This window comes from Lissotriton vulgaris, chromosome 5 (genome assembly GCF_964263255.1).
Source record: "Lissotriton vulgaris chromosome 5, aLisVul1.2, whole genome shotgun sequence".
NCBI lineage: Eukaryota > Metazoa > Chordata > Amphibia > Caudata > Salamandridae > Lissotriton > Lissotriton vulgaris.
In genome coordinates this window covers 479,435,270-479,460,787 of record NC_141693.1, presented here as the reverse complement: position 1 = coordinate 479,460,787, position 25,518 = coordinate 479,435,270, and the positions used below count along the sequence as shown (strand labels likewise).

The 25,518-nt window shown below is 46.2% G+C and overlaps 1 protein-coding gene across 2 annotated transcripts in view; it reads left to right on the top strand.

Annotated features, from left to right (window-relative positions):
* Positions 1-25,518, top strand: part of ZBTB40 (zinc finger and BTB domain containing 40) — a 324,401-nt gene that overhangs the window by 226,284 nt on the left and 72,599 nt on the right. For both annotated transcript variants that reach the window (XM_086921924.1, XM_086921925.1), the window contains one exon: positions 20,410-20,636. In XM_086921924.1, coding sequence (XP_086778050.1) covers positions 20,410-20,636 — 227 coding nt within the window. The remainder of the gene's footprint in view (positions 1-20,409; positions 20,637-25,518) is intronic.

The following is a 25,518-nucleotide window of genomic DNA, read 5'->3' as shown; positions in this document are numbered from 1 at the left end:
ATACACTCTGTTCCTAAGTACAGATGATTCACAGTCTCAAAAATGTTTATTTCAGTTATTTTTTTAAACATACTGCGGTTGTCATTTTCATGTGTACATATGGTGGCTTTTGCTTGTGAGCCTATGTGCTTCTATGTCAGGTCCTGCGATGTATATACATAGGCAGTACATGCACTGTTGTAAGTGCTTATCCATTATTTGAACAGTAGGTGTCATTCTTCCATTACAATTAGTGCACCCTTCATTTTTCAGCAGACAACCTTTATATGGACGTACCTTTATCTCCTTTTCTTCTTGTCAAACATTCTCCCAATGATTATTTAGGTTATGCATATTAATTAAGTCCACCAAAAGGTACCCACTGTTTGGAAACTGCACAGGTGACCAAAAGATAAATGCAGTTTCTGAGTCAGTCATGTTCATTTGAGTTCTACAAGGACTATAACAGTGGGGTTGATTGAATAAAAAGCGTAAAGAAACTGCTTCTAAATAGAATCAACATTATTTTTAAAGTTTACATGAGCTTCATGCTACCTGATGTGGTATACAAAGATGCGAAACAGTTTGTTTTCTGTTTTTGACTGCTTACCTTTGGTAATTTCAATCTGCTGATTAAGCGCAAGGGACCAAATCGTTGGTCTCCCAATATCTAAATCCCTCGGCAAGGCAGTAGAGCTATATCCACCCTTGGTTCAGATCAGCCTTGCTTTATTGAATGCCTCTTTAAACCTCAACTCTCCTCTTTCACTTATTTCTCTTATCAGGCCCTTCTCATCCTGTCTTTCTTCATCTTTCCCTTCTGCTTGTGTTGCCGGTTTCCCTTAGGGGACTATTGTCCCTTGAAGATAACCCAAAGTCTCCTGCTGTTTACAGAATATAAACATGTAAGTGTAGCAGTACTATACAAAACAGCATCTACAGTTCAGTAAGACCTAATACTAACCCAAAATTAGGATGAAACTATTCACTCTACCTAATTGGTCCATGAACATCCCCGTCCAAAAGAGAGGTTAGTACCAAATCTTCTTTATGTAGATCTTCTCTCTCACTAAGCCTTATTTTTCAAGACACTCTCAACCCTCAATGCTCTAGCATTGTACCAATCACATGAGGTTAGAAGTATGAGAAACAGTGCCCTGCTTTCTGTGGTGTGCCTCAGGGCTCCTCCCTGAGCCCCACATTATTTAATATCTATATGTCCACATTGGAGGAGGTCATCACCCCATTCGGAGTGAGCGTCGTCAGCTATGCTGACGACACACAACTAGTGGTGTCTTTGTCCCACCCCAGACAACAAACAGCTGACCTATTCAACTGCCTTACGCAGGTCCACTGTTGGATGAATAGGTCAGCCCTAAAACTAAATGGGACGAAAACTGAAGTCCTGCTTCTTGGCCCGAAAGGAATCGCACTCTCCCCGAACATCTGGCCAGCCTGTCTGGGGCCCCCCCCTGACCCAAAAGCAGAGGTAAAAAGTCTAGGTGTGTGGATCGACACTGACCTCTCATTCACAGTACAGGCAAAGAAAGTAGCCGGGACCTGCTTCGGGCTCCTGAAATCTCTGAGGAAAGTCCTGCCCCTCTTACCCTTCAACTCCCAAAAATTGCTAATCCAAGGCCTAATAATATCGAGGCTTGATTACAGCAATGTGATTTATCTAGGCGCTCCTGAAGCGACCTTCAACAAGCTTCAGAGAATCCAGAATACCGCTGCCCGGATTATCACAAATACCCCTGCCAGAACTTCCGCTAAACCTGCTCTCAAACTCCTCCATTGGCTCCCCATAAGGGAGCGAGTCAAATTCAAGGCCTTATGCCTAGCCCACAAATTACTGCAAAATCAAGGCCCCCCAGTCCTTAGTAAACTCATCACTCCCTATAAAGTTACAAGATCCCTCCGGTCGGACACAGAAAATTTCATCACCACCCCCAGATTCAAGAAAGCCCGATCAGGAGGAAGACGTTTCTCGGTCCAAGCTGCACGCCTTTGGAACTCGCTCCCCCGCGACCTGCGACTCGAATCACAATATCTGCGCTTCAGGAAGCAGCTAAAGACTCATCTTTTTCCCTAATGATTCATGCCCTCCCTTTACACTGATTCTCTGCCCCCCCCCCCCCCCCCCCTTTTGTTGCCCCTGGCCCGCTGAACTGAAGAGTTAGGGTTCCTAGCGCTGGGATACCTCAGGGTGACTATGCGCTCTACAAAAAATAAATAATAATAATAATAATAATTACTCTTTAGATGCTAAGTACCAGCAATCTCAAGTTGTCTCTTGTTAATCTTGCAATACCTCCCACCCCTTACAAAATTCATACACACACACACGTTCCATTAGAGGCAGGCTACTACTGTTTGCTTCATATCAGTTTTTATTTTGGTTCTGACGTTTTGCTTTTCTCAAAAAATTGCAGCTCTCCAATATAAAAATAAATCCACAGATTCCTCCTCACCATCCCACATAGATTTAAAGATTATTTTACTAATCACAAATGTAGATTGTCATCATCGTTAACGGTAAAACAGAATCCCATAAAAGATAATTGAGGAATATACAGGTGAGTCATTTTAGGTGACAGGCTAGAAGAGGTAGGAGAATTCCTGCTCTCTAGCAGGCTGAGACTGAGGGAGCTATTTTACAATTCTTTACGCCACTGGATAGCATTTGCAAGCCATCTCGTCTGTTCTTGGTGGCGATTTTCTGTGGTGGCCAGTTGCTCTGCTAATGTTTGTCCTAGAGCTGTGTTCAGAGTGGTATTCCGAGCATGCTTTGGCCATTCTTTTCTGTAGACTTCTCACAAAGCTCAGTATAGTTAAGGCAATATATTGAGGGTGCAAAGCAAGGGGATGCAGGACTGTCAGAGCACCAAGCAGCAGAATATGCTGGGTCCTGACTTTTTAGTGCTACAGAACAGTTTGAGATATAATTTGCAGTCGGGCACAGTCAGTGCTCCAGGCCATAGTGGTATACAAAATTGCCAGTTGTAAGCCAAGGTACCTACTCTGGACACTGAACTCTTCCAGCTCCCCTGACACCACTCCCCCACCAGGACATCAGCCATTTTCGCCCACAGGCAGACTGGGCCATTACTGAAGTCCCAGTAAAAAAGAAAGATCAAGACACTCTAAATATGCGCTAATGTGCAAAACGGTCATAGACTTCACTGATAAGCTTCTGTAGTAAAACTTTTATCTTAGAACACTACATTCTTCTTAATGGTTACTGTAGTAAAACACACTTAGGATCTACACGTTACTGCTGCCACCCATGGTCACAGATTTGAATCTCAGTAGATCCGCTCAGCTTTTGATTCTTTGGAGTTGGGGAAAATGGGTACCACAGAGTTGCATGAATATAAACTTCAGTTTTCTGCAAGTCACGCATAGAGAACCGTTAGTCGGTGAAAATGTGCTCCACAGATGTTCCTGGTATATTAGATTAAGTTTCTCTTGATTACCAGCTTAATTCTTCCAAATAGAGATGCTCCCATATTTGGGTTTATGCAGAATTGTAGTGTGATCTTAGTCTACAGTTGCGCTTTGGCTAACTGATAATTATTAATTCTTCTGAACTACCTTGCTGAAAGAAACTGTTCAATTGATACAACGGAGGGGATTCTGATGAGAACAATGTCATACTGGTAAGTCTTCATAAAGAATTTAAACCAAGTTAAACATTCGTCCGCATTTTCTAACAATGCACATTTCAAGTTCTTCATGTGCGTGCCTCTGCTCTCAGTATGCTTGTCCTTCTGTTTGTGCTAATGTTTCAGCACTCTAAAGTGACAGTGGAGAGGTGTTGCGCTCATAAAACACCTGAATGAATACATAAATACATATTTGATCACAGAGTGATTCTGATTATTTCTGGATAGCTACTACAAAGTTATGCTTGACAATAACTCCTTCATACTCCCATTTTTCATTACATTTCCTAATGACCTATTACACAAATATCCCATAGATATCCTTTATACTACACAGAATACAGAAGGTTATAAACTCTAGGACATCGAGAGAGTCAATTATATATATTTGTGCTCTGATATCTATTCCTTTCTTACATATAACTCAAAGTGTGTGGATACTACTTTTCTGGTTTAATTTTTCTGAATCAGAAGCACATGGTCTTATGAACTGTCCTTACTTAAAGCCCCCATTTATTCAATTTCTCAATCCATTATGTTTTTAGACTCATGGAATGTTTACCTATTCTGAGGATCTGAATCTCTACCTTATCCCCAAATTCCCACTATTTTCTACACAATGAGTGTAGTAAGCATTGTTCACTTTAAGAGGATTTAAAAACTAAATGATCGTGCATCAATTAGAATTTTCCGCCACATTTTTCCTATGTGGATCTTGTAGCAGCTACATGTCTTTTAAATTGAAAAGCACAGTAATAAGCTTTAATCTTATATAATAATGATTTGATTGAAATATATGCTCAAACACAGTGTAGCTTGTAGCTTACAATTTTTCTGGCCAGTGGTGTGTAGAAACTGAAAACTCTAGAAACAAAGAAGCAAGCATTGCTGACCAGTAAAAGTTAAATTTAACATCTAATGTCTTTGTTAAGTGAAGACTGATGTTGTAGAGTTTACAAATAGCAGGGTGAGACTAAACGGCTATCACAAACCCAACTCAGTCCTTTGAGTTTGCATGATCAGTGCCATCAAAACGCATTTTCCCGTCAATAGATTAATATCTAATGCAAGGCAGAATTCCTTCCTTCTCCATTAGAAAAGGGAAGGGAGTCTGGGAGACTACAACTAGAAGACAGTGGGAGCTAAGGTATCAGAATCTACAGGATAGTGGGTATACCTATTTCGGAAATATAATTTTTAACCCATCACAAGATAATTTGTTCCCATTCAGGAAGATATCTGATAAGGTAAATTAAAGGATTGTAAAGAAACTGTCACCTATTCTATTTTCTTGCGGCTCTTCCAGATCAGGAATACATTAACTGATTATTTCCTAGATACTCAATTTAAGCATGCTAGTCACACCAAGACAACAAGATGCTCCTTTGTGAGATCCCATATTTGCTGTAGGCCAACTTTTTTATGTATTCTTTCATTTTAGTGCACCAATCCGACTTCAAAATCATTGTGTTCTTGTGTCGCCCACGAGGTGTCCATAGCTATACCAACATTTGGAAGATATGTAGGGAACCCAAAGGAGGGCCATTGCTAAGACTAGAACATCACATTTTCTGTGGCAGCCTCTAAGCTAAGCCCAGTCAAAAGTTAAATAAAACTGGAAAAATTTCTTGTTGAGTGAAATTTCTCAAAATTCTGCATTACTTGATGTCACATATTTATTTTGTCTAAGCATGCATCTCAGGGCCAAAAGCCTTGTAAGAAACCAGTGGGAGACTGTTTTGTACAGAAACTTTCTCTGAAAGAGAAGCTTTGTACTCAAGCCAGTCTCCTGCTGCTATCTTGAAAGATTTTTTGAAGTGAGGTCTACAGTTCATAAGAAAAAAAGAGATGTGATGCTGACAAAGTGCCTTTTGCCACAAAAACATAATTTCACAAAATGTTCATGAATTTCACAAAGCAATATGTGATTTCGCCAAGCCCTACTCTGCTCTTGGTCCCTCTCTACATTATGTGTTTCAACCTTCAGACCCATTAGTGCATCCAAGCCATTCTAATCTTGTTGCACCTTCAGTTTAGTATCTTTCTTGAAACAAACCCTTTTCCCTGATTGCCTTTACATCTGCTCATTGGGAGAACTGAACACATCTGCTGTGGACCCAGTCAAGGTTTTTCATGCGAATTGGGTGGTCATGAGGCTACATCCATCTTTCCTTCCCAATTCTTTAAATAATTTTCACATGAGCAAAATAATCAAAATGCCTACCTTTTCCCCCAGTCCGTCCACTGCAGATAAACATTTACTCCATTCGTTAAACATTAGGTGGGTGTTCACTTCTACCTACACTAAACAAAATATATTTGATTTATAAATTATATTGATCAGTTGGTAAATAAACATATGGCTGAGATACCCGCCACCCCCTCTCAACACAATCCCCAAGAATGGGAATACGGAAACATTTCTGAACTTTTGGAAGGCGGGAGGGAGTTACCCTCCCGGCCGTATTTATTAAAATATGAAACAAAATTAAAACATTAAAATAACAGTTTCATATCATGTACAATTTCATTTCCATATACGATGTTTTGGCTGACCTTAACATATTTCTAATACAAAGGTTCTCCTAGCCGATTCTAACATCCTACCAATACATTCTTAAATTGAAATTGTACATCCTAACGTTAAGGGCCAACGGCAAGGTCGTAACCGGTGTCCGATCCCTAAACCAGAACTACCCCCTCACTTGTGAGGGGCGGCCACACAGAGGACTGTACCTCATGTGCACATACCAATTTCCCTTGTCTTGACGGGGGCCCCAATTAACTCGACGCCATTTTTAAAGGTCGTCCGAGGACTCGTGTGAGGTGTCTAGAAGGTAGCGTGGACCCCCCTCCCCACCCCACACAACTTACCACATCTGCCGTCGCAGATGTCCTGGCCCCGGGAAATTCCCAGGAGGGGCCCGTAGCCCCTCCTATCCAGGGAGGGGCCTTGACCGCCTTCCCTTTCCTTTCGGCGTCCCATCCTTAGAAGGGACCGCCTCCCCGTTGAGGGGCCAATGGCCACCTCCCCCTGGGCGTTCCCATCCGTAATGGGTGACGCCCCCCCCCATAGGGATCTTCCAATTACTGCTCACCGATCATGACCTTACCGCCCGACCGAAAATAAATACGACATTAAACTAAAAGGACTAATTACTAAAAGACAAAAGATGCTCAATATATGAACTGTCGAAACATCACTGATCAACACTGGTGCAAATACTTTATTCGATAAAACATACTGTAAGAAATTATCCACTTTATTGCACAATGAATCACAACTTTTCATCAAAGCAACCTGTAAGAAAATCGAGTTACCACTTTATTGCATAACGAATCACAACTTTTAATCCAAGTAACCTGTAAGAAAATTGAGTTACCACATCACAACTTTAATTCAAACCACTTGCTGTCTCCAGGGGCTGGTGGGTGGGTCAAAATTGGCTCTTCGTTCCGTCTCGAGCTCACGTGCAGTGGGGAGGTGCAGCTTCAGAGCACAGGAACAAGAGGATGCTACTTTGGCTTGTCGCTCCTTTTATCCCTCTTCGGGCGGGCGTAAACCCGCCTCCGCCCGCCTCCGGGGGCGTGGCTGGCGGCTTCGGTGTCTAGGACAACCCACTCTAGGGCGGGAAAAAGCGCGCCCCGGCTACGCCGCTTCGGGCATACCAGCCGGGACTCGCCTCCCGCCCAAGATGGCTTCCCGGGGGGATCGGGGTACTCCACCATACGTTCGGGGGGACCGATTGGTCGCCCCTTTCCATATGGCTGAGATACCCGCCACCCCCTCTCAACACAATCCCCAAGAATGGGAATACGGAAACATTTCTGAACTTTTGGAAGGCGGGAGGGAGTTACCCTCCCGGCCGTATTTATTAAAATATGAAACAAAATTAAAACATTAAAATAACAGTTTCATATCATGTACAATTTCATTTCCATATACGATGTTTTGGCTGACCTTAACATATTTCTAATACAAAGGTTCTCCTAGCCGATTCTAACATCCTACCAATACATTCTTAAATTGAAATTGTACATCCTAACGTTAAGGGCCAACGGCAAGGTCGTAACCGGTGTCAGATCCCTAAACCAGAACTACCCCCTCACTTGTGAGGGGCGGCCACACAGAGGACTGTACCTCATGTGCACAAACCAATTTCCCTTGTCTTGACGGGGGCCCCAATTAACTCGACGCCATTTTTAAAGGTCGTCCGAGGACTCGTGTGAGGTGTCTAGAAGGTAGCGTGGACCCCCCTCCCCACCCCACACAACTTACCACATCTGCCGTCGCAGATGTCCTGGCCCCGGGAAATTCCCAGGAGGGGCCCGTAGCCCCTCCTATCCAGGGAGGGGCCTTGACCGCCTTCCCTTTCCTTTCGGCGTCCCATCCTTAGAAGGGACCGCCTCCCCGTTGAGGGGCCAATGGCCACCTCCCCCCGGGCGTTCCCATCCGTAATGGGTGACGCCCCCCCCATAGGGATCTTCCAATTACTGCTCACCGATCATGACCTTACCGCCACAGGCCGGATAGTTGACCGGCTATCCGGACCCCCCACAAAAACTCCTACCTAAAGGTCATGCTGTAAACTCTTTAGCCAGGCTACGAGGTCTCCTATGAGTAAAGAATTCCCCACTTGGGACAAATGGACCCCATCCTCCAGATACATACTGTCCCCCCTGATACAACCATGAGGAATGGAATGCAATGCACTTGTACGAAACAGTCTAGCCAACTTGTTATTTACCTTCTTCACCGAATGATTTATAGCAGACACAGAATTCGCCCCCCGCCACACTTTTCGTGGAATCATATGGGACCATGCAATTGTGCACCCTGGAACTCTTCTCGCCAACCAACTTACTGTGGATAGTATCGCCTCGAGAAGTAGTCGTCTACCAGTGGTCACTAAATCATTGCCCCCAAGATGCACTATGATTATAGATGGCGGTGACCTTGTCCGCCCTAACAAACCCTCGACAAAAGGTTGAAACTGGTCAATACAGAGCCCGCCCCTTCCGTAGAAGGTCACCCTGTACCCGTATTCCCCAGCCATGTGAATCATGTCACCTGCTTTGAATACGTCCGCGGCACGCCTCACGTATGAGTGGCCCACGACCCACACCACTTTTTCCGCAGCCGGTGATCTTTGACCGCTGGTTCCCAGGTGTCGGGTCGACTGCACAGTCCGCCCCGCCTCGTAAGCTTGCGAAACTGTAAACCAAACAAAAACAAGAAGCGTGAGTACATGATTACAGCTTCACAACATGTGCAACCGCACATACCTTTTGTAACAATTCGAGGACCAACGCCCCAATTGTTTCACTTTTTCCACACTCAGACCCCTGGCTGTAGCCTCTGTAGCAGCCCCTATCCGGAAGGAATGGGTCCCAAAATCGCCCGGGTTCAAGCCCGCGGCCGAAATTGCCATTGCTAGCACCCGCTGGAACTGAAACCTCGTCAGTGGGGTGGCATCAGTGTGCCTCAACAGGGTCCCCCCCCCCACGATGCCGCCCTCTGCGCCAAATATTCCTCAACGCATACAACGGGGCACATGGGAGATCCGGGACTCCGATGGACTACTATACTGTCCCCGATCGCACCCTGATCGGTCTTGGACCTGGGAAACGAGACCATCATCGTATCCCCCTTAACTAGGACGTGCTCTCGGCACAGTCCCCCCCCCCGTATCCTGCTTGTTCCTCGCCACCAGTTCGCTTACCCGCATAGCCCCATGGAATGCTAATGCAAAAGCGGCCCGGAATAACACTGTTTCAGACTGGGATGAACAAGTCGCAGGGAGAACGGAAAATAACAGAGCCAACCTCTCCAGACCTATCGGGTGCCTTTCATCTACTCTGCAACCCTCAAGGCGTTGCCACCCACGCAGCGCTTTCTGTACTACGAAAGATGCAGTAGGGTCCTGGATCCCATGAGCCCGCGCCATGAAGGAAATGGCGGCCCGATGCCTCTGGGCCGTGGCTACCGATTTGCCTGCCTGATGTAACGACAGCAAAAACTTTACGACATACTCTTCCTGGCCCCAAAGCTCCCCCCTAGCCGAACCCAAAAAGGACTGATAACAACGGAACGCCCCTTCATATGCCTTCCTCGTCCTGGGTGCTAAACTCTCTCCAACGAGGTTTTGTAGTTCGGGGCACCGAGAGACCAGAGAGCTTCGGGGAATGGTGCCGACACCGGGTCCGCTGTGGGCAGAAAACCCCAGAAGGCCTGCATACGGAAACGAGAAAGCGCATCAGCCGCCTGATTCAGTACTCCTGGCACATGTCTTGCCCTAAAGAGCACGTTCAATTGCATACATAGTAACACAATTTCCTTAAGCAATCTCAGAATCCATTTGCATCGTGCTGCCTGACTATTGATACACTCAACCACGGTCATGTTATCCGACCAGAACACCACAGAGTGATCCCGGAACCCCTCAGGCCATGTTTGTAGGGCCACCAGAATAGGGAACAGTTCGAGAAAAGCAATGTTGCTCGTCAGCCCACACTCGTGCCACCATGACGGCCACTTTTGAGCCGACCAGTGATTACCGAATATGGCGCCAAAGCCTATACTCCCCGCCGAATCTGTCCACAGCCCCAACTCCTCGGAGGACACCGCCGGCTTGGTCCAGACAACCCGACCATTGAAATCCGCCAGAAATGCCAACCAAATGCGCATGTCCTGGCGAATCTCGGCCGAGAGCCTCGTGCGATGGTGCCCTTCCTTAAGACCGACCATGGCTTGAGCAATCGAGCGGGAGAAAGGGCGGGCCATTGGCATTACTCTAAGGGCAAAATTCAACTGACCCACCGTTTGCTGCAATTGATGCAAGTTCACCTTGGTTTCCCGAATACATGCTTCAAGGGAGGCCCTGAATTTCCCCACCTTTTCTTTGGGCAGCCGGAAGCAACCTTCCAGTGAATCGAGTTCTATTCCGAGAAACTCGAGCGAAGTTGATGGCCCCACCGTCTTACCTGGTGCCAATGGCACACCAAACTGCTTCATCAGACCACAAAATTCTTTTAAAGCTTGTGCACATTCTGGATCCCCAGCTGCACCCAAGAACAGAAAATCGTCAAGATAATGCATACCATGTTGAAACCCCGTCATTCTTGTGAATACCCATTGCAGAAAACAACTGAATTTCTCAAAATAAGCACAAGATATGGAGCATCCCATTGGCATACATTTATCCATGTAATAGCGACCCTGAAACATAAAACCGAGGAGACGCTGATCGTCTGAGTGTACCGGGAGCAACCGGAACGCTGACTCGATGTCTGATTTGGCCATCAGCGCTCCGGGCCCCAGGCGATTCAACATGGCGACGGCCTCATCGAAAGATGCGTACCGCACCGAACACACCTCCGGGTCTATCGCATCATTCACCGAAAGACCTCTCGGGCGGACAAGTTATGTATTAATCGAAACTCACCCGGGTCCTTCTTGGGGACCACTCCCAAGGGGGAACAAACAAAATTAGCAACTGGTGGCGTGACGAATGGTCCGGCAACCCGACCCCGGGTCAACTCTTTCACAATCTTCGCCTGTACCACCGCCGTATTCTGCAGGACCGACAGTTGGTTCCTACACTGTGCCTTACCCTGAAAATTCCCCACCGGGATGCGGAAACCATACGAAAACCCATCTCGCAACACCCCAGCGGAGACATGATCCGGGTATTCATTGAGCCAAGGAATCATTGCCATGGTATCAACCGGGGTAGGTAAAGGCGCCCCTCGGACTATTTCAGACCTGTTTGGCGCTTCCCCTACCTCCGTTATCACCCGTTTTGGCTCTGCACATGGTCTCAGGATGCGAGGATTGCCCACACCCCCCACAGTCGTGCCTAAACTTGCATGACCCCTGGGGCCTCGTACACTTTCCTCTGTTAAAATTCCAGCAGATGCCTTTTTTGCCTGTATTGCCACTCGATCTCGAGTGATGCTCATTACTTTAACCTGCCCGAAAGGGCGCCCCAGATGAATGGCGGGAAAACTCTCCCCCGCTTCCCCCCATCAATGGTGCCTTTAACATGCCTGATTTCTCCATCTTTTGCCATGAAATGGAGTCGTAACAATCCCACGTCAGAGATGTGTCGAACTCCTTAGCCTTCCGAAAAACATTATCATAACAAAACCACTGATTGCCCTCATATGACTGAGAAAACTCCATAATACGTGTCTGGTACACGGGTAACTCGGCCAACATTTCAGGCCTTCGTTCCCCCATAATTGAAGTGAATATGCCAAACGCTCTGCCCCAATTACCTATGTTCTCGTCGACCTTAAAAGCGGCCATCTTGGCGCGCCAGACACTCGGGTGCAAAAACTCTTTTTGACCCTTCACATGCTCGATCTCATAATGATCAGTTAGCAAAGAAAACATGTTTACATACTTCCCAGCCCATACCCTCTCCTTGATTTCAATCGGAATATGCTGAGCCACTTTCTCCCTTCTCGAGGGTACAGACCCCTCCCCCGCAATCGGCAGTCGCTGCTTACCTGAACTAGAAGCTGTAACCGTAGTCGCTGCCGAACTCGTGCCCGCCGCGGTTTCACCCACTGGAGCCTGCGGGGGAACAAAAGGACATGGTGCCTTTGCGGCCTCTCTTGATTGCCGCAACTGCCTCATTACTGCCCTGGCGTCATCCGCCGTGGTGCCTTCTCTATCTTTCCCCAACCACGCTGCCAGCTGTGCAGCCAACTCGGGAGGCATATCCTCCCCGTTCGCAGGGGTGACTACAACGGGGATTGGTTGCCCCTCCTTCGGGACCGGGATCGGGGCCTCAGTCGGTGTATCGGGGAGCGCCGGCGGCGCCTCGGGAACCGGGGTCTCTCCCCCAGTTGCCCCCCTCTTGGACCTTCTACCTCTCCCGCTAGGGACTACTCCCGGCAATGCTGGTCCGACGACTCGCTTTGGGCCTCCTACACCGTTCATTGCCGCCATCTGTTTCTTCATCTCGGCCATGTCTTTCACGAGCATGCGGAGCATCTGATCGGTACCGACCCGCTTTCCGGCCTTTTTGCCCGGCATTCTCAAACGATGATTCTCTGAAAGAACAAAGACAAAATTACAACGCTCAAAATTGGCTCTTCGTTCCGTCTCGAGCTCACGTGCAGCGGGGAGGTGCAGCTTCAGAGCACAGGAACAAGAGGATGCTACTTTGGCTTGTCGCTCCTTTTATCCCTCTTCGGGCGAGCGTAAACCCGCCTCCGCCCGCCTCCGGGGGCGTGGCTGGCGGCTTCGGTGTCTAGGACAACGCACTCTAGGGCGGGAAAAAGCGCGCCCCGGCTACGCCGCTTCGGGCATACCAGCCGGGACTCGCCTCCCGCCCAAGATGGCTTCCCGGGGGGATCGGGGTACTCCACCATACGTTCGGGGGGACCGATTGGTCGCCCCTTTCTATTTTCCAGTAAAGTCTAAAGCTTTCTCTACTAAAAGTAGCTATATGGAGATCAGCTCAGAAGTTCATAAGACATCATTGTTTAGGTTCAGACACAAAGGCTGATGCAAGAGTCAGCAAAGAGGTGTTTCAATGACCAACTTAATGTGCGAGTGTTGTTAGCTTCCTACTATGTTCTAATGTTGATGACTATCAATGAAGACTGTACGATGCAGAAAAAAAGATGACTTGCTTGTAATCCTTGTTCTACCTCTTCGAAATCTCCTTTGACATCATAAACAACCCACACTACTCCCCGGGTGGATAAAGTTGGGCATTCAAAACAACATACATCATATAGTCCCTGCAAAAAGAACAGGCTCTGAAAGACAACTGCCAGTATAATGCATACTTGGTGGTGCAATATAGATGCTACATCATAGTCTTGAAATTGTTTCTTTGAAGTCTGACTCTTTACATTTCTGGAAACATTGTGCCTTCAATAGGCTTCCAAAGGTTGCTGCTCATAATGTTGACATATGGACTCTTGCACTCTGTGCTGAAAGTCTATGGAAAAATACATCAAAATGAGTGTTATGGGCTCAGCACGCACAACAGGGAATTATTCTAAAGTTTATGACTTCCATTAAGATTTCTGTGTTGCAGTACTAGGACTACAATTTAACGAACTTTTTCTTCATTTCATCCTACAATTGCTCTTTTATTTTCAGATCTTTTACTAAAATAAGCACAGCTACACGCAAAGGCAGTCAAATCCTCACGTTCTTCAGCTTTTGGGCATAGATACCGATACCTTTGATTAACTTATTTTGTTGTGGGTAAATGCTGGTTATGCAACACTGATTTCTTTGATAAATAGCTTTCGTACATGGTCCTTTCTTTGATGCTTCACTTACATTGAAACATTGCAAAAGCATATGCTTGCAGCCTTTTTGCCTTCAGATTGAAGCTCCTGTACACAGGCTGTTTCCTTATGGAAAAAGATGCTCTAAGATGTTATATGCAAGTGTCTTGAAGCCATCATGTTATCTGGGGTGTCCGACATTGCACAGAGGTCCGAAAAGGTTCAATAGCCTGGCACACATACCCATGTGCATAGAGGGAATGATGTTTGAATAAAATAGACTTTTATGGTGGTGGTGGTCTTCATTTTTTGGCCACTGGGTTGTTCAGCACCCAAAAAAACCTACCAATCGCAGACATTTCTGAACATTAAAGAGCCAAACCTTTGTGGATTCCCGTGACCTCTAGTTGTCAGAAACATCCATAGTTGGTAGAGTTCCCTTTGTGCGTGCTGACCCTAGGCCAAAATACTGCAGCAGTCCCCTATGCAAACAGAGGTAATTGTTCTTGTTAGACTTGGCATCTTTTGCCGTGTTTCCCCAGAGTTTTTGCTTTTTGCCCTCCTGGTTTTGACTCTGTTTTTGCTGGCGAAGTGTTTCTGCGCACTTTTCGCACTGCTGATCAGTGGTAAAGTGCAAGTGCTCCTGTGGTAAAGTATGTTATGGATTGGTGTTTCCCTAATTGGCTGTTTAGTTTTCTTGTGAGCCCCTAGTAAAGTGCACAGAGTGTGCCAAGGCCTGGAAATCAAATGCTACGCGTTGGCCTGCAGCACGGATTGTGCCACCCACGTGAGTAGCCCGGAAAAGGTACCTGATACCTGCCATTGCGGAGTCTGCGTGCAGTTTGTAACTGTCATGTCGACTTGGCCAGTGCACACACTGGCCAGTCCCTAACCTTCCCTTTTCTTACATGTCAGGCACCCCTAAGGTAGGCCCAAAGTACCCCTGTGGGCAGGGTGCAGTGTATGTGAAAGGTAGGACATGCCCTGGTGTGTGTGGCATGTCCTGATAGTGAATTACAGCCCATGTCGTTTTTCACTAGTGCAAGACTACCTGTTCCCCATAGGACAGAATGGGAAGTTTGTTTATAACATCTTATAAACATAACTGGCCCTTGAAACTAGGTGGGAAAATAAAATGTAGTATGCCTGAACTCAGGATCTAACGATGCATCTTTTAGTAAACGTGATTTTACATTATGTTTTTAAAAACGCCACTTGTAGGAAGTAGGTATTTTCTTGCTCAGTCATCCCGTGTGCCTCTGCTGGAATGTTGATTGCCTGTATGGGTTTTGGACGACAGATGGATAGGAAGCAAGGGTGGCTCCCGATAGTCTAGGTAGGTCAAGAAAGGGCTGATAAGACCTGGGCTGCGATGGGGGAAGACGGAGGAGATTTCCTTGCACCTCAAAGGGCCTGGTCTGCCTCTGACAATGCTGTCTCCACCCCCTGCGGGGAAATCACGCCAGAGAAGCCAGAACTGGTTCTGACTGGGCACAGACACCCTCTGCCTAGAGGATCAAAGGATTTTTGGATACAAATACTGGGGCCCAGACCCCTGAACTTTAGATCTTTTTTGGAGGAAGAACACTGCCAAGAAGAAGAGCTGGAGAAGCTGTGAGGCGGGACTACCACTTTGCTGTGTGCTTTGCTGTGTTGGCCTACAGTGGCTGCTTTTGTCTTGGGCAGTGAAAGGACTGGACTGAACTTTCTGAAATATACTTTTGTGAGTTTCTCAAAGGGTTTGAGGTAGAGCTTGCCCCCTGTTCAAGAAGTCTCAGGAACAGCAAAGACTTCCAGCTCTTCTGCCCTCAGCACTGAGGACAGTGTGTTTTGTGCTGCGATAGAAGAAGAGCAACTTGACGACGTCTACGAAGGCACCGCAGGGGGCAATGCCGCACCGCGACCCTGGTCTCACCGACGACGCCACTGAGCCGTTGCTTGCACCATGACCTGTGGGCACCACACTCCGTACCACCTCGCTTCACGACAACGACTTGGCCTCCCTGACGCCGCCACTATACGCTGAAAACGACGCTGCTGCAGGCACCATGGTTCGAGGGCACCACTCGTAAAGTGACACAACGCACCACCCTCATCCTGTACCGCAGCCTTGGCCTACGGACACCGGCACCATTGGCACCCGTTCGTCAGCCGATGACAGCGCTTCAACAATGACGACAATGCTGCTTGCACTGTGACCTGCCAGCACAGTGACGAGCACCGCCTTCACCTCAAACCGCGACCTGAGGGCACCCGCACGCCACACTGCTGCACTTTGCACCTCAGCACCCTACGCCTGCCGACGCCAGCGCTCCTGATCCCAACAGATAGGAACTCAACCTGAAACGTGAGTGGCTTCAAGTGCCTTGGCACCATGCAGCTCTAACAGGTACTGTTTGCTGTCTTCCCGACACAGTAGCTGGTCCGCGATGTCGTGACCAGCCTGAACTGTTTGGATTTGTTTGCTCACTACGCCGTGATAGCCCCGGACGGAACTATCAACATCAAGGAACTGTTTTAAAGCATATTTTGATAACTGTAGATTTTTAAGTACTGTATTGTGGATTCTTATCATTTTTGGCCTTGTATATAAAAATATTGGCTATTTTCCTAAACTGGTGTGGTGTCCTTTTGTAGTGCTTACACTGTATTACTGTCGGTTATATGCAAATGCTTTACACACTGCCTCTAAGATAAGCCTGACTGTTCGTTCCTAACTACCAAGGGGGTGAGCAGGGGTTATTTTAGGAGTGTAACTCCCTTATCCTGACTAGGAAGAAGGATCCCTACTTGGGCAAAGGTGCAAGCCCTTGCCAACTAGAGACCCCCATTTCTAACAGTTCTTTTAAGCATAAACATTTGTAGGCCACACTACTCTGGAATCTCCTTGTGATTTTGTTGCCAAAAGGGACTAAGGTTTCTAGGGTTCCTGGGTTCCGGTGGACCCACACCTAAGTGCTTCACCCATTCCACATTGGAACTGAGAATGCATTTGGAAGTTTCTTTATGTATTCTTTTGTTAGTTCCAATTTACTCTGGCTAAAGAAACATGTAGGGAACCTCACAAGCCACACCACTTTGGAATCCCTCTGGGTTTCTAGTTGGCAGAAATGCCAGGGTGTGATAGGCTTCCCTGGATGCGTGCCACCCCCATGCTCAAATACTTGATGCATCCCCATGAAACATGAAAGCTGACATGAAATATTGGCACACCACACCTCTTAGAATCACCCTAGGACCTATTGGTAAGATAGGGATACCTGGGAGCCATGCTGATCTAAGCTCCAAACACTATGACCAACCCCCATGAGAAATGAGAAGGGATTGGCATTCCTTTTGCTGAAGTGTTGATGTTTGTGCCATGGTAGTAGTTCAATACCATTCCTTTTCACAGACTAGTCTGCCAAACAGCATTCCCCAACCGACAGGGTGAGTAGCCCGCCAGGTGAATAGAAAGGCTGTCTGGTGCCCAAATAGTGGGAAGAACTTTGATAAAAGTGCCAGAACAAGTAGAAGTCGTCACTCTTTTGTCTGGAATAATTCAAATTCATTGCTTCAATAGAGAATCTATTTGGTACTTGACTCTTGTATGTAAGCAGACTCAAATACAGCAAGCATACATCATAGGACAGATGAGATTTAAATAGAACAGCAAAACACGTGTTTCTACCCCTCGTACGGCCGACATGCCAAGGGGCTTCGTCAGGGCTGAACAATCAAAAGATCTGCAACCGTGCACAGCAAAGTAAAGAAACAAATGCAGTTTCAGACAGAATGCAGCGTATTTACATCAGTACAGCAATGATAAAAAATCACTCATCACCTGTGAGAGTGTAGTGCGAGTGGAGAGTGAAAGCAGAGATAGGAAGGGGTATTGGGGGAAGGAGGAGGGAGAAAGGAGACAGGACTGAGATCTGAGAGAAAACAGTAATAGTAAGCAGCGAAGTAGGGAGAGAGAGGGAGAGAGGAGGAGTTATGAGATATGAGGGGTTCATGTGGGCGTAGTGAGAGCAGAGTACAACATAGTGAGAAGTATCAGTTTCATGAGGGTAAGGACAGGGAGAGAAGAGTAGTGAGAGAAGGAGAGGGAAAAATAGAGAGGAAATAGGAAGAGTAGAGAGAAATAACCCATAGTCATCCCATGTTATCAGGGGAGAGACAGTACATTAGAACGAGCATAGTAATTCAAATTCAAAAGGTTTTCAATAGCATACATACGGCCGGTTGGAATCCAAATAACGAAATATGAAATACGAAAATTGAACAGGCAAAATGAGCATTATTTGTAATGGTTAGTGAGGTTCAAATGCATTCCAGTGAGAGCGTAGTCGTGTGAATCCCAAACCTATACAAGTAACCAATAACGTAATATTGTTTGGTCCTGTGAAAGAAATGGAAAACAAATTTTTCCGTGGTAAGTCAAGCTCGAAAGGCCATTGTGCTGTAGGATATAACAGGGGTGATCTAGGCCTGGAAAAGACATTTCTTTAAAAAAAAAAAAAAAAAGCGACTGTGGAGAGCCACTTGGGGGTCCAAGGTGCGTAAAGGTATATAAAGTATAATGATGGGAGTGCACCCAATGGAGCACCTGCTCATAAGTCGGGTTAGATGTGTTGCCGCTTACAGTGAAATTGGTGTAGCGTAAGCGAATCCTGCTTGGAAAAGAGAGTCCGAAAATTTCTACATTGAAGAAGGAGAGGAGAGAGGCATAGGGGAGAAGAGAGCGAGTTAAAGGGGTCATCTGGTTCTAGAGGGGTAGTAGAGAACATGGTTGGAAGGGAGAGCGTGAGCAAACACAATCCAGTCAGAAGTACAGCCGGTTAAGCTTACTTGCAAGTGGGACATCGGGTCACTGACGTTTTGCTCGGGTCAGTCGGCATGGGCTCCATAGACCTGGGCCATAGACCTCATTCAATCTAGTCCTAGGCACAAAAGTGGAATTCCCGTCAAAGATATTATTTTTCTACATAGGGAAATCCATCATCTTGCATCGCCTCATCCTTCCAAGGAAGAACGGCTCCACCGCCTGGATGCTTGGAGAGCCCTTAGCGTCTGCTTCTGCGACACCAGAGATTACGGACAAGATGACCAACACTTTGTTGGTTTCTTTTAAGTGGAAAAAGGGCAAACTGGTGCAAAAGAGAACCATCTCCTGGTGCATTGTGTTATGCATCAAGTTTGGATAAGCCTGGTGAAAAAGCAACCCCCAGGATTGCACACTCATTCCGACTTAGTGAAAGCTGCTACAACTGCGATAGTACACCATTTTACAGTCCTGTACATCTGCGTGTCTGGGACGTGGGTGTCCCTCCACATGTTCATGAAGCACTACTCCCTGGACAGCCAGGCCCGGTGGGACGGGCACTTAACCCTATTGCTCATGTGGGATTTCCTGGTCTGAGTCATTCCATGTCCCAACACCTTGGGAGGTACTACTTTAGTATCTATTCAGAAGGTGAAGAATATGTGGTTAGAAGTCTCACTCTCAATACCAAATTACTTACCTTTGGTAACACTATTACTAGTATAGACTCTATCAAACCGCCTATTCCTTACCAACCCACCCTCCTCCCTGTTCTGTATAATGATCTGATACAGGCCATTAATTAAATCCCAAATCTGAAGAGTTGCACACAACCACACTTAGATTTTAAGGGCTCTGCATCTGACAATGTGGACAGAGATCAGAATGAAACTGTTGTCAGCATGCATTGGTGGTATATATGGAGCCCAGATGTCACATATGGGCCGGAATGGATCTGACACAGAGCTGCTCATTGCCATTGGCCAACATGTGAGAGATTTGCTGTCAACATTTTCCGGATCCAGTCTGGAGCCGGGGAAATTGACAAGGGGAGGAATCTGCAGTTAGATAGTCTCTACCAGAAAAGCCATTACAAAAGGGAAGTAGCTTGTTCATCTAGCCACCAATTTTGACTTAAAATCTTCCCTTTCCTATGGTACGTCTCCCATCCAAAAAAGATGAAGGGGGAGCAGGTGCAAATCTAACTGAAAGCAGCTGTGGACCTGAACACTTATGCTTGTTTGATTTTCACTGTGGTTGCTATCAGCATAATGTGGCACTCTTCTTGTCATTGATAACAAATAGTAAAAGAATTGGTATTCAAGGGAAGCACATAGCATTCTAACCGTAGTGACATGACCAGGTCATGTGGCTATGACAACAGTCCAATGAAATAATGAAAATACAACATTTGATTGCCCATGTCCTAATTAAACTATTCAAATAAAGAAAGATTTAGGGCAATTTCCACCACCTGAAACCTCAGACAAGGTCTGTTTTGGAATTACCATTCCTGGTTATGTTTCTTCCATTAATTTTCATCCTAAATCTTCAGCTTTCTTAAATTGCTTTCATAGTAGCAGGCATTTCAGTTCACCCAGGCTTTCAACATTAGAAGATTAACATTTCTGGTTATAGATGTTGCCTTTTCTTTCCCCCAACATTCCATCCATCACAGTCTTCCTCTTTCATCCCCACCAGGGTCCCAGCCCTTTCGCTGTCTGTACTGTACGGATGCCTTCCGCTTCCCTGGCGCTCTGCAGCACCATGTTGCAACTGAGCACTTCAGCCAGACAGAAAACGCATTTGGCTGCGAGTTGTGCGGGGAACTGTTCACATCGCAGCCACAGCTACAGAGGCATTACGAGACAGAACATCCAGAGGTAGTCATTGAAGAAGGGGAGGCAACTCCTACACAGGTGATGCAGGTGAGTGTGCGTATGGAACACCTTGAAAAAAAATACATATTGTTTATTTTTTCTTAACCATTCAAAATATAGGCACACTGCCTTTAAAAATGACAATGTATAAATTCTATGTGCTGGATTCAGAAAGGGATTTGTAAAACTGGACCTAATCCTGAATATGTATGAGTGCAGTTCTACAACTTTTGCCAGTTCAATGAAAAACCCAGTAGAAGGCTGCATGCTTCAAACTATGCTATGACTGTTGAATGCAGATGTCAGTGTTGGACCCGCATGAGGCTTTTGGACTTGGTACACAACTCTAAGTCACACGAAGTCATAAGAAGAATATTCCCTCATGCACCCAAAAACGATTCAGGACTGTGAAGCTGAACATCAAACTCCAAGTTGAGATCACAAATGTATTTCCATTCTCAAGGTCGTTCCATTGACAGGTCTTCCTTATGGTCATCCAGTAAATCAAAATCTAAGTTGAAGAATCATAAAAAGTTGATGTGGGACCGCAACCCCACCCCCCCATCCCACTACCCTAGATCCAAAGAGAAGTTGGGAAGTTGGGAAGGCATCAAGGTGCCAGTCGATTCCTCTGTTGCTGGAAGGGCTGATTCCACAACTGGAAAATACACAACTGAGCCCTCTGATTGTGAATCTGCCTCTGGTTTCCCACCAACTTCAGTACTAATGTCTGTTTCGGCTCCAAGACCAGCACAGGTCCCTTCTTCATCGACACCTGTCCATATTTTGCCAACACCAGAATTCAAGCCTCTGCCGACTCCGGTGTCCGACCCTGAACAAATCTACCTCAACTACATCCAAGGTCACGCTTTGACTTCGATCCAGTGTAGCCCATTGCAGTCTATTCTGATTCAGACAAAATACTGCCTTGATCATTTTTGCCTGGAGGCCACTCAGAAAGTGGTGGTGGTCCCTAAAGTGATGGGGAGCACACAGTGTTGTTTAAATGCCCCTCACACACCAACAGGCCCCTTGGTGTCATGCTTCATCATCTGGGCCTTCGCACCCCTCTACGGAATGCGGTGTGCAGAGTGAGGTTGATTATATACGTATTAGGGTATATCAACCATTAAGCGTGACACTCTTAATGGTTGATATACCCTAATAGGTATATAATCAACCTCACTCTGCACCTTTTTAATAATACCAGCCGAGGACTTAATAAATATTTTTTTCCTACGAGCCAGGTATTTTTTAACCTCACTTTTTTCACCTCACCTCACTAACTCACAATTCTTCCCTAAACACACACCCTCACATAGTTCACTACCAAGTGCTCCTACGCAGTCATAAGTCGTAGCACGCCGCATTCCGTAGAGGGGTGCGAAGGCCCCGATGATGAAGCATGACACCAAGGGGCCTGTTGGTGTTTGAGGGGCATTTAAACAACACTGTGTGCTCCCCATCACTTTAGGGACCACCACCACTTTCTGAGTGGATTCCATTTTGTTTAATCATATTGCTAAGGGAGACTGAATCCACTTTTTTCTCTCTCTCCCCCCTCTTTGTTGTATTCACAATTTGCCTGGAGGCCCCATCATCTTCTTACCTCTGAATCGGGCCTGAGTTTGCCACTACCTGATAATAATGATGATGATGATAAGGATTGTGATGATTTTCCCCCACATTATGATGACGGCAGTGTGTGTGTGTGTGTATATATATTTATTCATTTAGAGTGAAGCAGGTTTCATTTGCTTTAGGTATTAGATGTGCTGCTTAGGTCTTGTATCTACAGCTTCTTTCTCTGGAAGTCATGGCAAATGTCCATACTGAGGTTTTGCACCCTGGGGCAGCATCGTCTGAGCCCTTACTTCAGTTTTAATGGCCTGATGGGTACTTGGGCGGAGCCTTGCACTTACCCACTGATGATCAGGCAGATGTCCAGACGCCACAGACCGGTGCCTGGTGACCCAGATTTTATTAAGTAGCATCCTACCACTGATTTTGGGTGGTCAAGGCTTCCAACAACAAATAGATAAAAGGCATTCCCCATGACAGCTAGTCAAAAAGTATTTAGGTGTTAGGGAAGCAAAGGAAGCAAATGTTCTATTCTACCAGCTCGTCATTGAAGTCGGTCAATGCACTCTGCCAACTAGGCCATTATACACTTGTCGTCAGGGACACAGCCAGCAAGATGTTGCTGGTGAATCCAGAGAAGTTTTCGGCCTCTTTAGTACAAACCACTCAAGGTGACCAGGATGCAGCAAAATTTGTTATTAGTTCAGGCCTTGCTGCTACTGACTGCTTGGGGTAAGTGGTGTGCACTAGTGTGGTGCTCCAGCGTTGTGCTTGGGTGCAATCTACTAGCATCTGTGGAGATGTGCAGGTATCCCATATGTATATGGCTTATTGTGGGTCCCATCTGTTTTGCCAAAAAAGGCTAATTCTGGCCTTAAACACTTTAGGGAAAGCAGAGCCACCCACAGCACTTTCCTTGAGTCTTTCTACCCCTGCTTGACAATTTCCTAATCAGTTTCGTCCCTTCAAGACTACTCCAGAGTGTTGGCATATAGGTATCATCAAGAATGCTGATAACCTCAACTAAATTCATAAAATCAGATTTCAGGCTACCAGTTTAGTTTTTGGCACCTAGATGGACACTAAAGGTTTTGATGGAAAATTGGCTGAGTTTCTGGCTGCTTTCCATGCACACAGTGCTGATACGTGCAGGAGAGATGGCCCAGGTTCATATATACTGAGAATGCTGGATATTGTCACTATCATGTCTGGAAAAGTCACCTTTACAGTCTCCTGAGCTTTCATTTAGAACCAAAGCCATTCGACACTCTCTGTAAGACGATCCACAGCCCCACACAGATTAGAGTAGTAGATTGAGGAAGAGTAGCAGCAGGTTTGCCAATCTCACAACGGGAAACCAGACTCTGGTGGGTGCACATGTAGACATCTGGGAGCTCCTTTTAAAGTGATTTAGAAAATGTGGAACTCTGAAGCTGCTCTGTTTGTACCCTCAGCATACTCCGTTCCTCTAACGACTCCACTTTATAAAATTGGTGAAACAAGTGCAAACTCAACGAGCATTGGCATAGCCAATATGTCTCACCTTTGGAACTTTATAAGTGTTTAGCCACGCAACAGTTGATGTTGTTGCACTAAGGATATTGTGCTGTATAACTAAATACTTAGAAGGTCCCAAATGCGAGACCTATTGGCTATGCCAATGCTTGTTGTTGCTTATTGCTATGTTTGGGTGTTAAACTAGTACAAATGAGGTGCAACCAATGCTCCGAGAGTCTTACCAAATTTAAAAATGACAAACTAATGTAGTAATGCTATTACAAAATGTGCCGCATTAGGCCGCATTATTTGCCTGGTTTTGCTGCATAATTTACTCAGCACTGCCGCATAGTTTGGCCCTCTCCTGCAGCATAATATCAGTGACCCTGACAATAGGCCTTCGCCAACAACCACTAAAGACATCAGTGGTGTAATGCCTGCTGCAGCACTCGTGAATCATTGTAGCACTGTAAATAAGAAATGTGACCTTTGCCCTTTACTCCAGTGAAAGACTAAGCCAATCCTGCTGAAATCCTGACCTATGACCTTCAGGTCCTGCACAGAGCTCTGCTGCAGGCGCCTGGACCCATCAATCGATTCTACGATGCAGCCCAGTCTGGCACTGAAGGGTCACACGCATGCGTCCTTGCTATCTTAAGACCAGTTCAGTGCACTCTGCAGTAGCACCCCCAGAAGTTAAAGCCTATTGCTAATTAAACACAGCACCCCAGTTTCTTTGTCTCATCTTCTTAAGGTACTCAATCTGAGATGGGACGTGTCTTGGCCAGTAATACTGGGGGCTACCAGCTTTAGATTTTCCAACACTGTGGCACATAATGTAAACCAGATATACAGCATGCCACTACTTCTGATTAGCATCTCAAGGTGGCTAGAGAGAACAAGACAGGGTTCTTCTGAAGGGCGGCGAGGGGCGAGGTGGGGAGAAGCAAAAGATTCAGTTACGAATCTGGAACATCAGACACTGGATGCCAATTAACTTCAATGTTTAAAGTAAACTCGAACCCCAAGCGTGTTCAGCGTGGGTCCCTGGGACCGGATCCAAACCATACTTTCAGGATATCCACTGACCGTGTACATTAATGACATTTAGATTCACTGTATGTACATTTATACTATCTGTGTAAGCTGTAAATCTGGCATGCATCGAGTCCTCCGGGGACTACGGTGAACACCCGTTTTGCAGCCTCACACTACTGACTTATAGTGACAAATAAAAAGGCTCAATTTTTCCAATAGTGTAAAACGTGGGTGAACTGCTTTCAGAGGCATTACACTTTGTAGGCTAAGTTCAAAGTTCAGGCAGAAGATCAAAGTACTGTTGAAACTACGCAAGAGCTATACTTTTGTTTGAAGAGCGATTGGAAGCCTTTTCAATGTTATGGTAAAAAGAAAAGAAAAGAAAAGAAAACTAGGCACTTGTGACTTTCCAATACTTGTGGAAAGAAGGGAACGTGGGTGCCAAAATAAATATTTCCAAAACGCGTGGCTTATGTAATAAAGAGCTTACCTTGAAACTTGTAAACTTAAACAAGACGGAGGGAAGAGAGGGGAGGGGGGAGGAGAAATGCGACACGGCGGGAAGGGGAGGGGGCGGAGCGGGTACAATAAACAAGACGGAGGGAAGAGAGGGGAGGGGGGAGGAGAAATGCGACAGGGGAAATGCGAGACGGCGGGAAGGGGAGGGGGCGGAGCGGGTAAACAAAGACGGACGTGCACGCGCTTTTAAGCTCAATGCGCATGCGCATTGAGCTTAAAAGTCACGGGCACTGCAAGGAATCGCCACGATTCCTTGCAGTGTGGATAAAGAGTGGATAAGTCCCAATACTCTCGC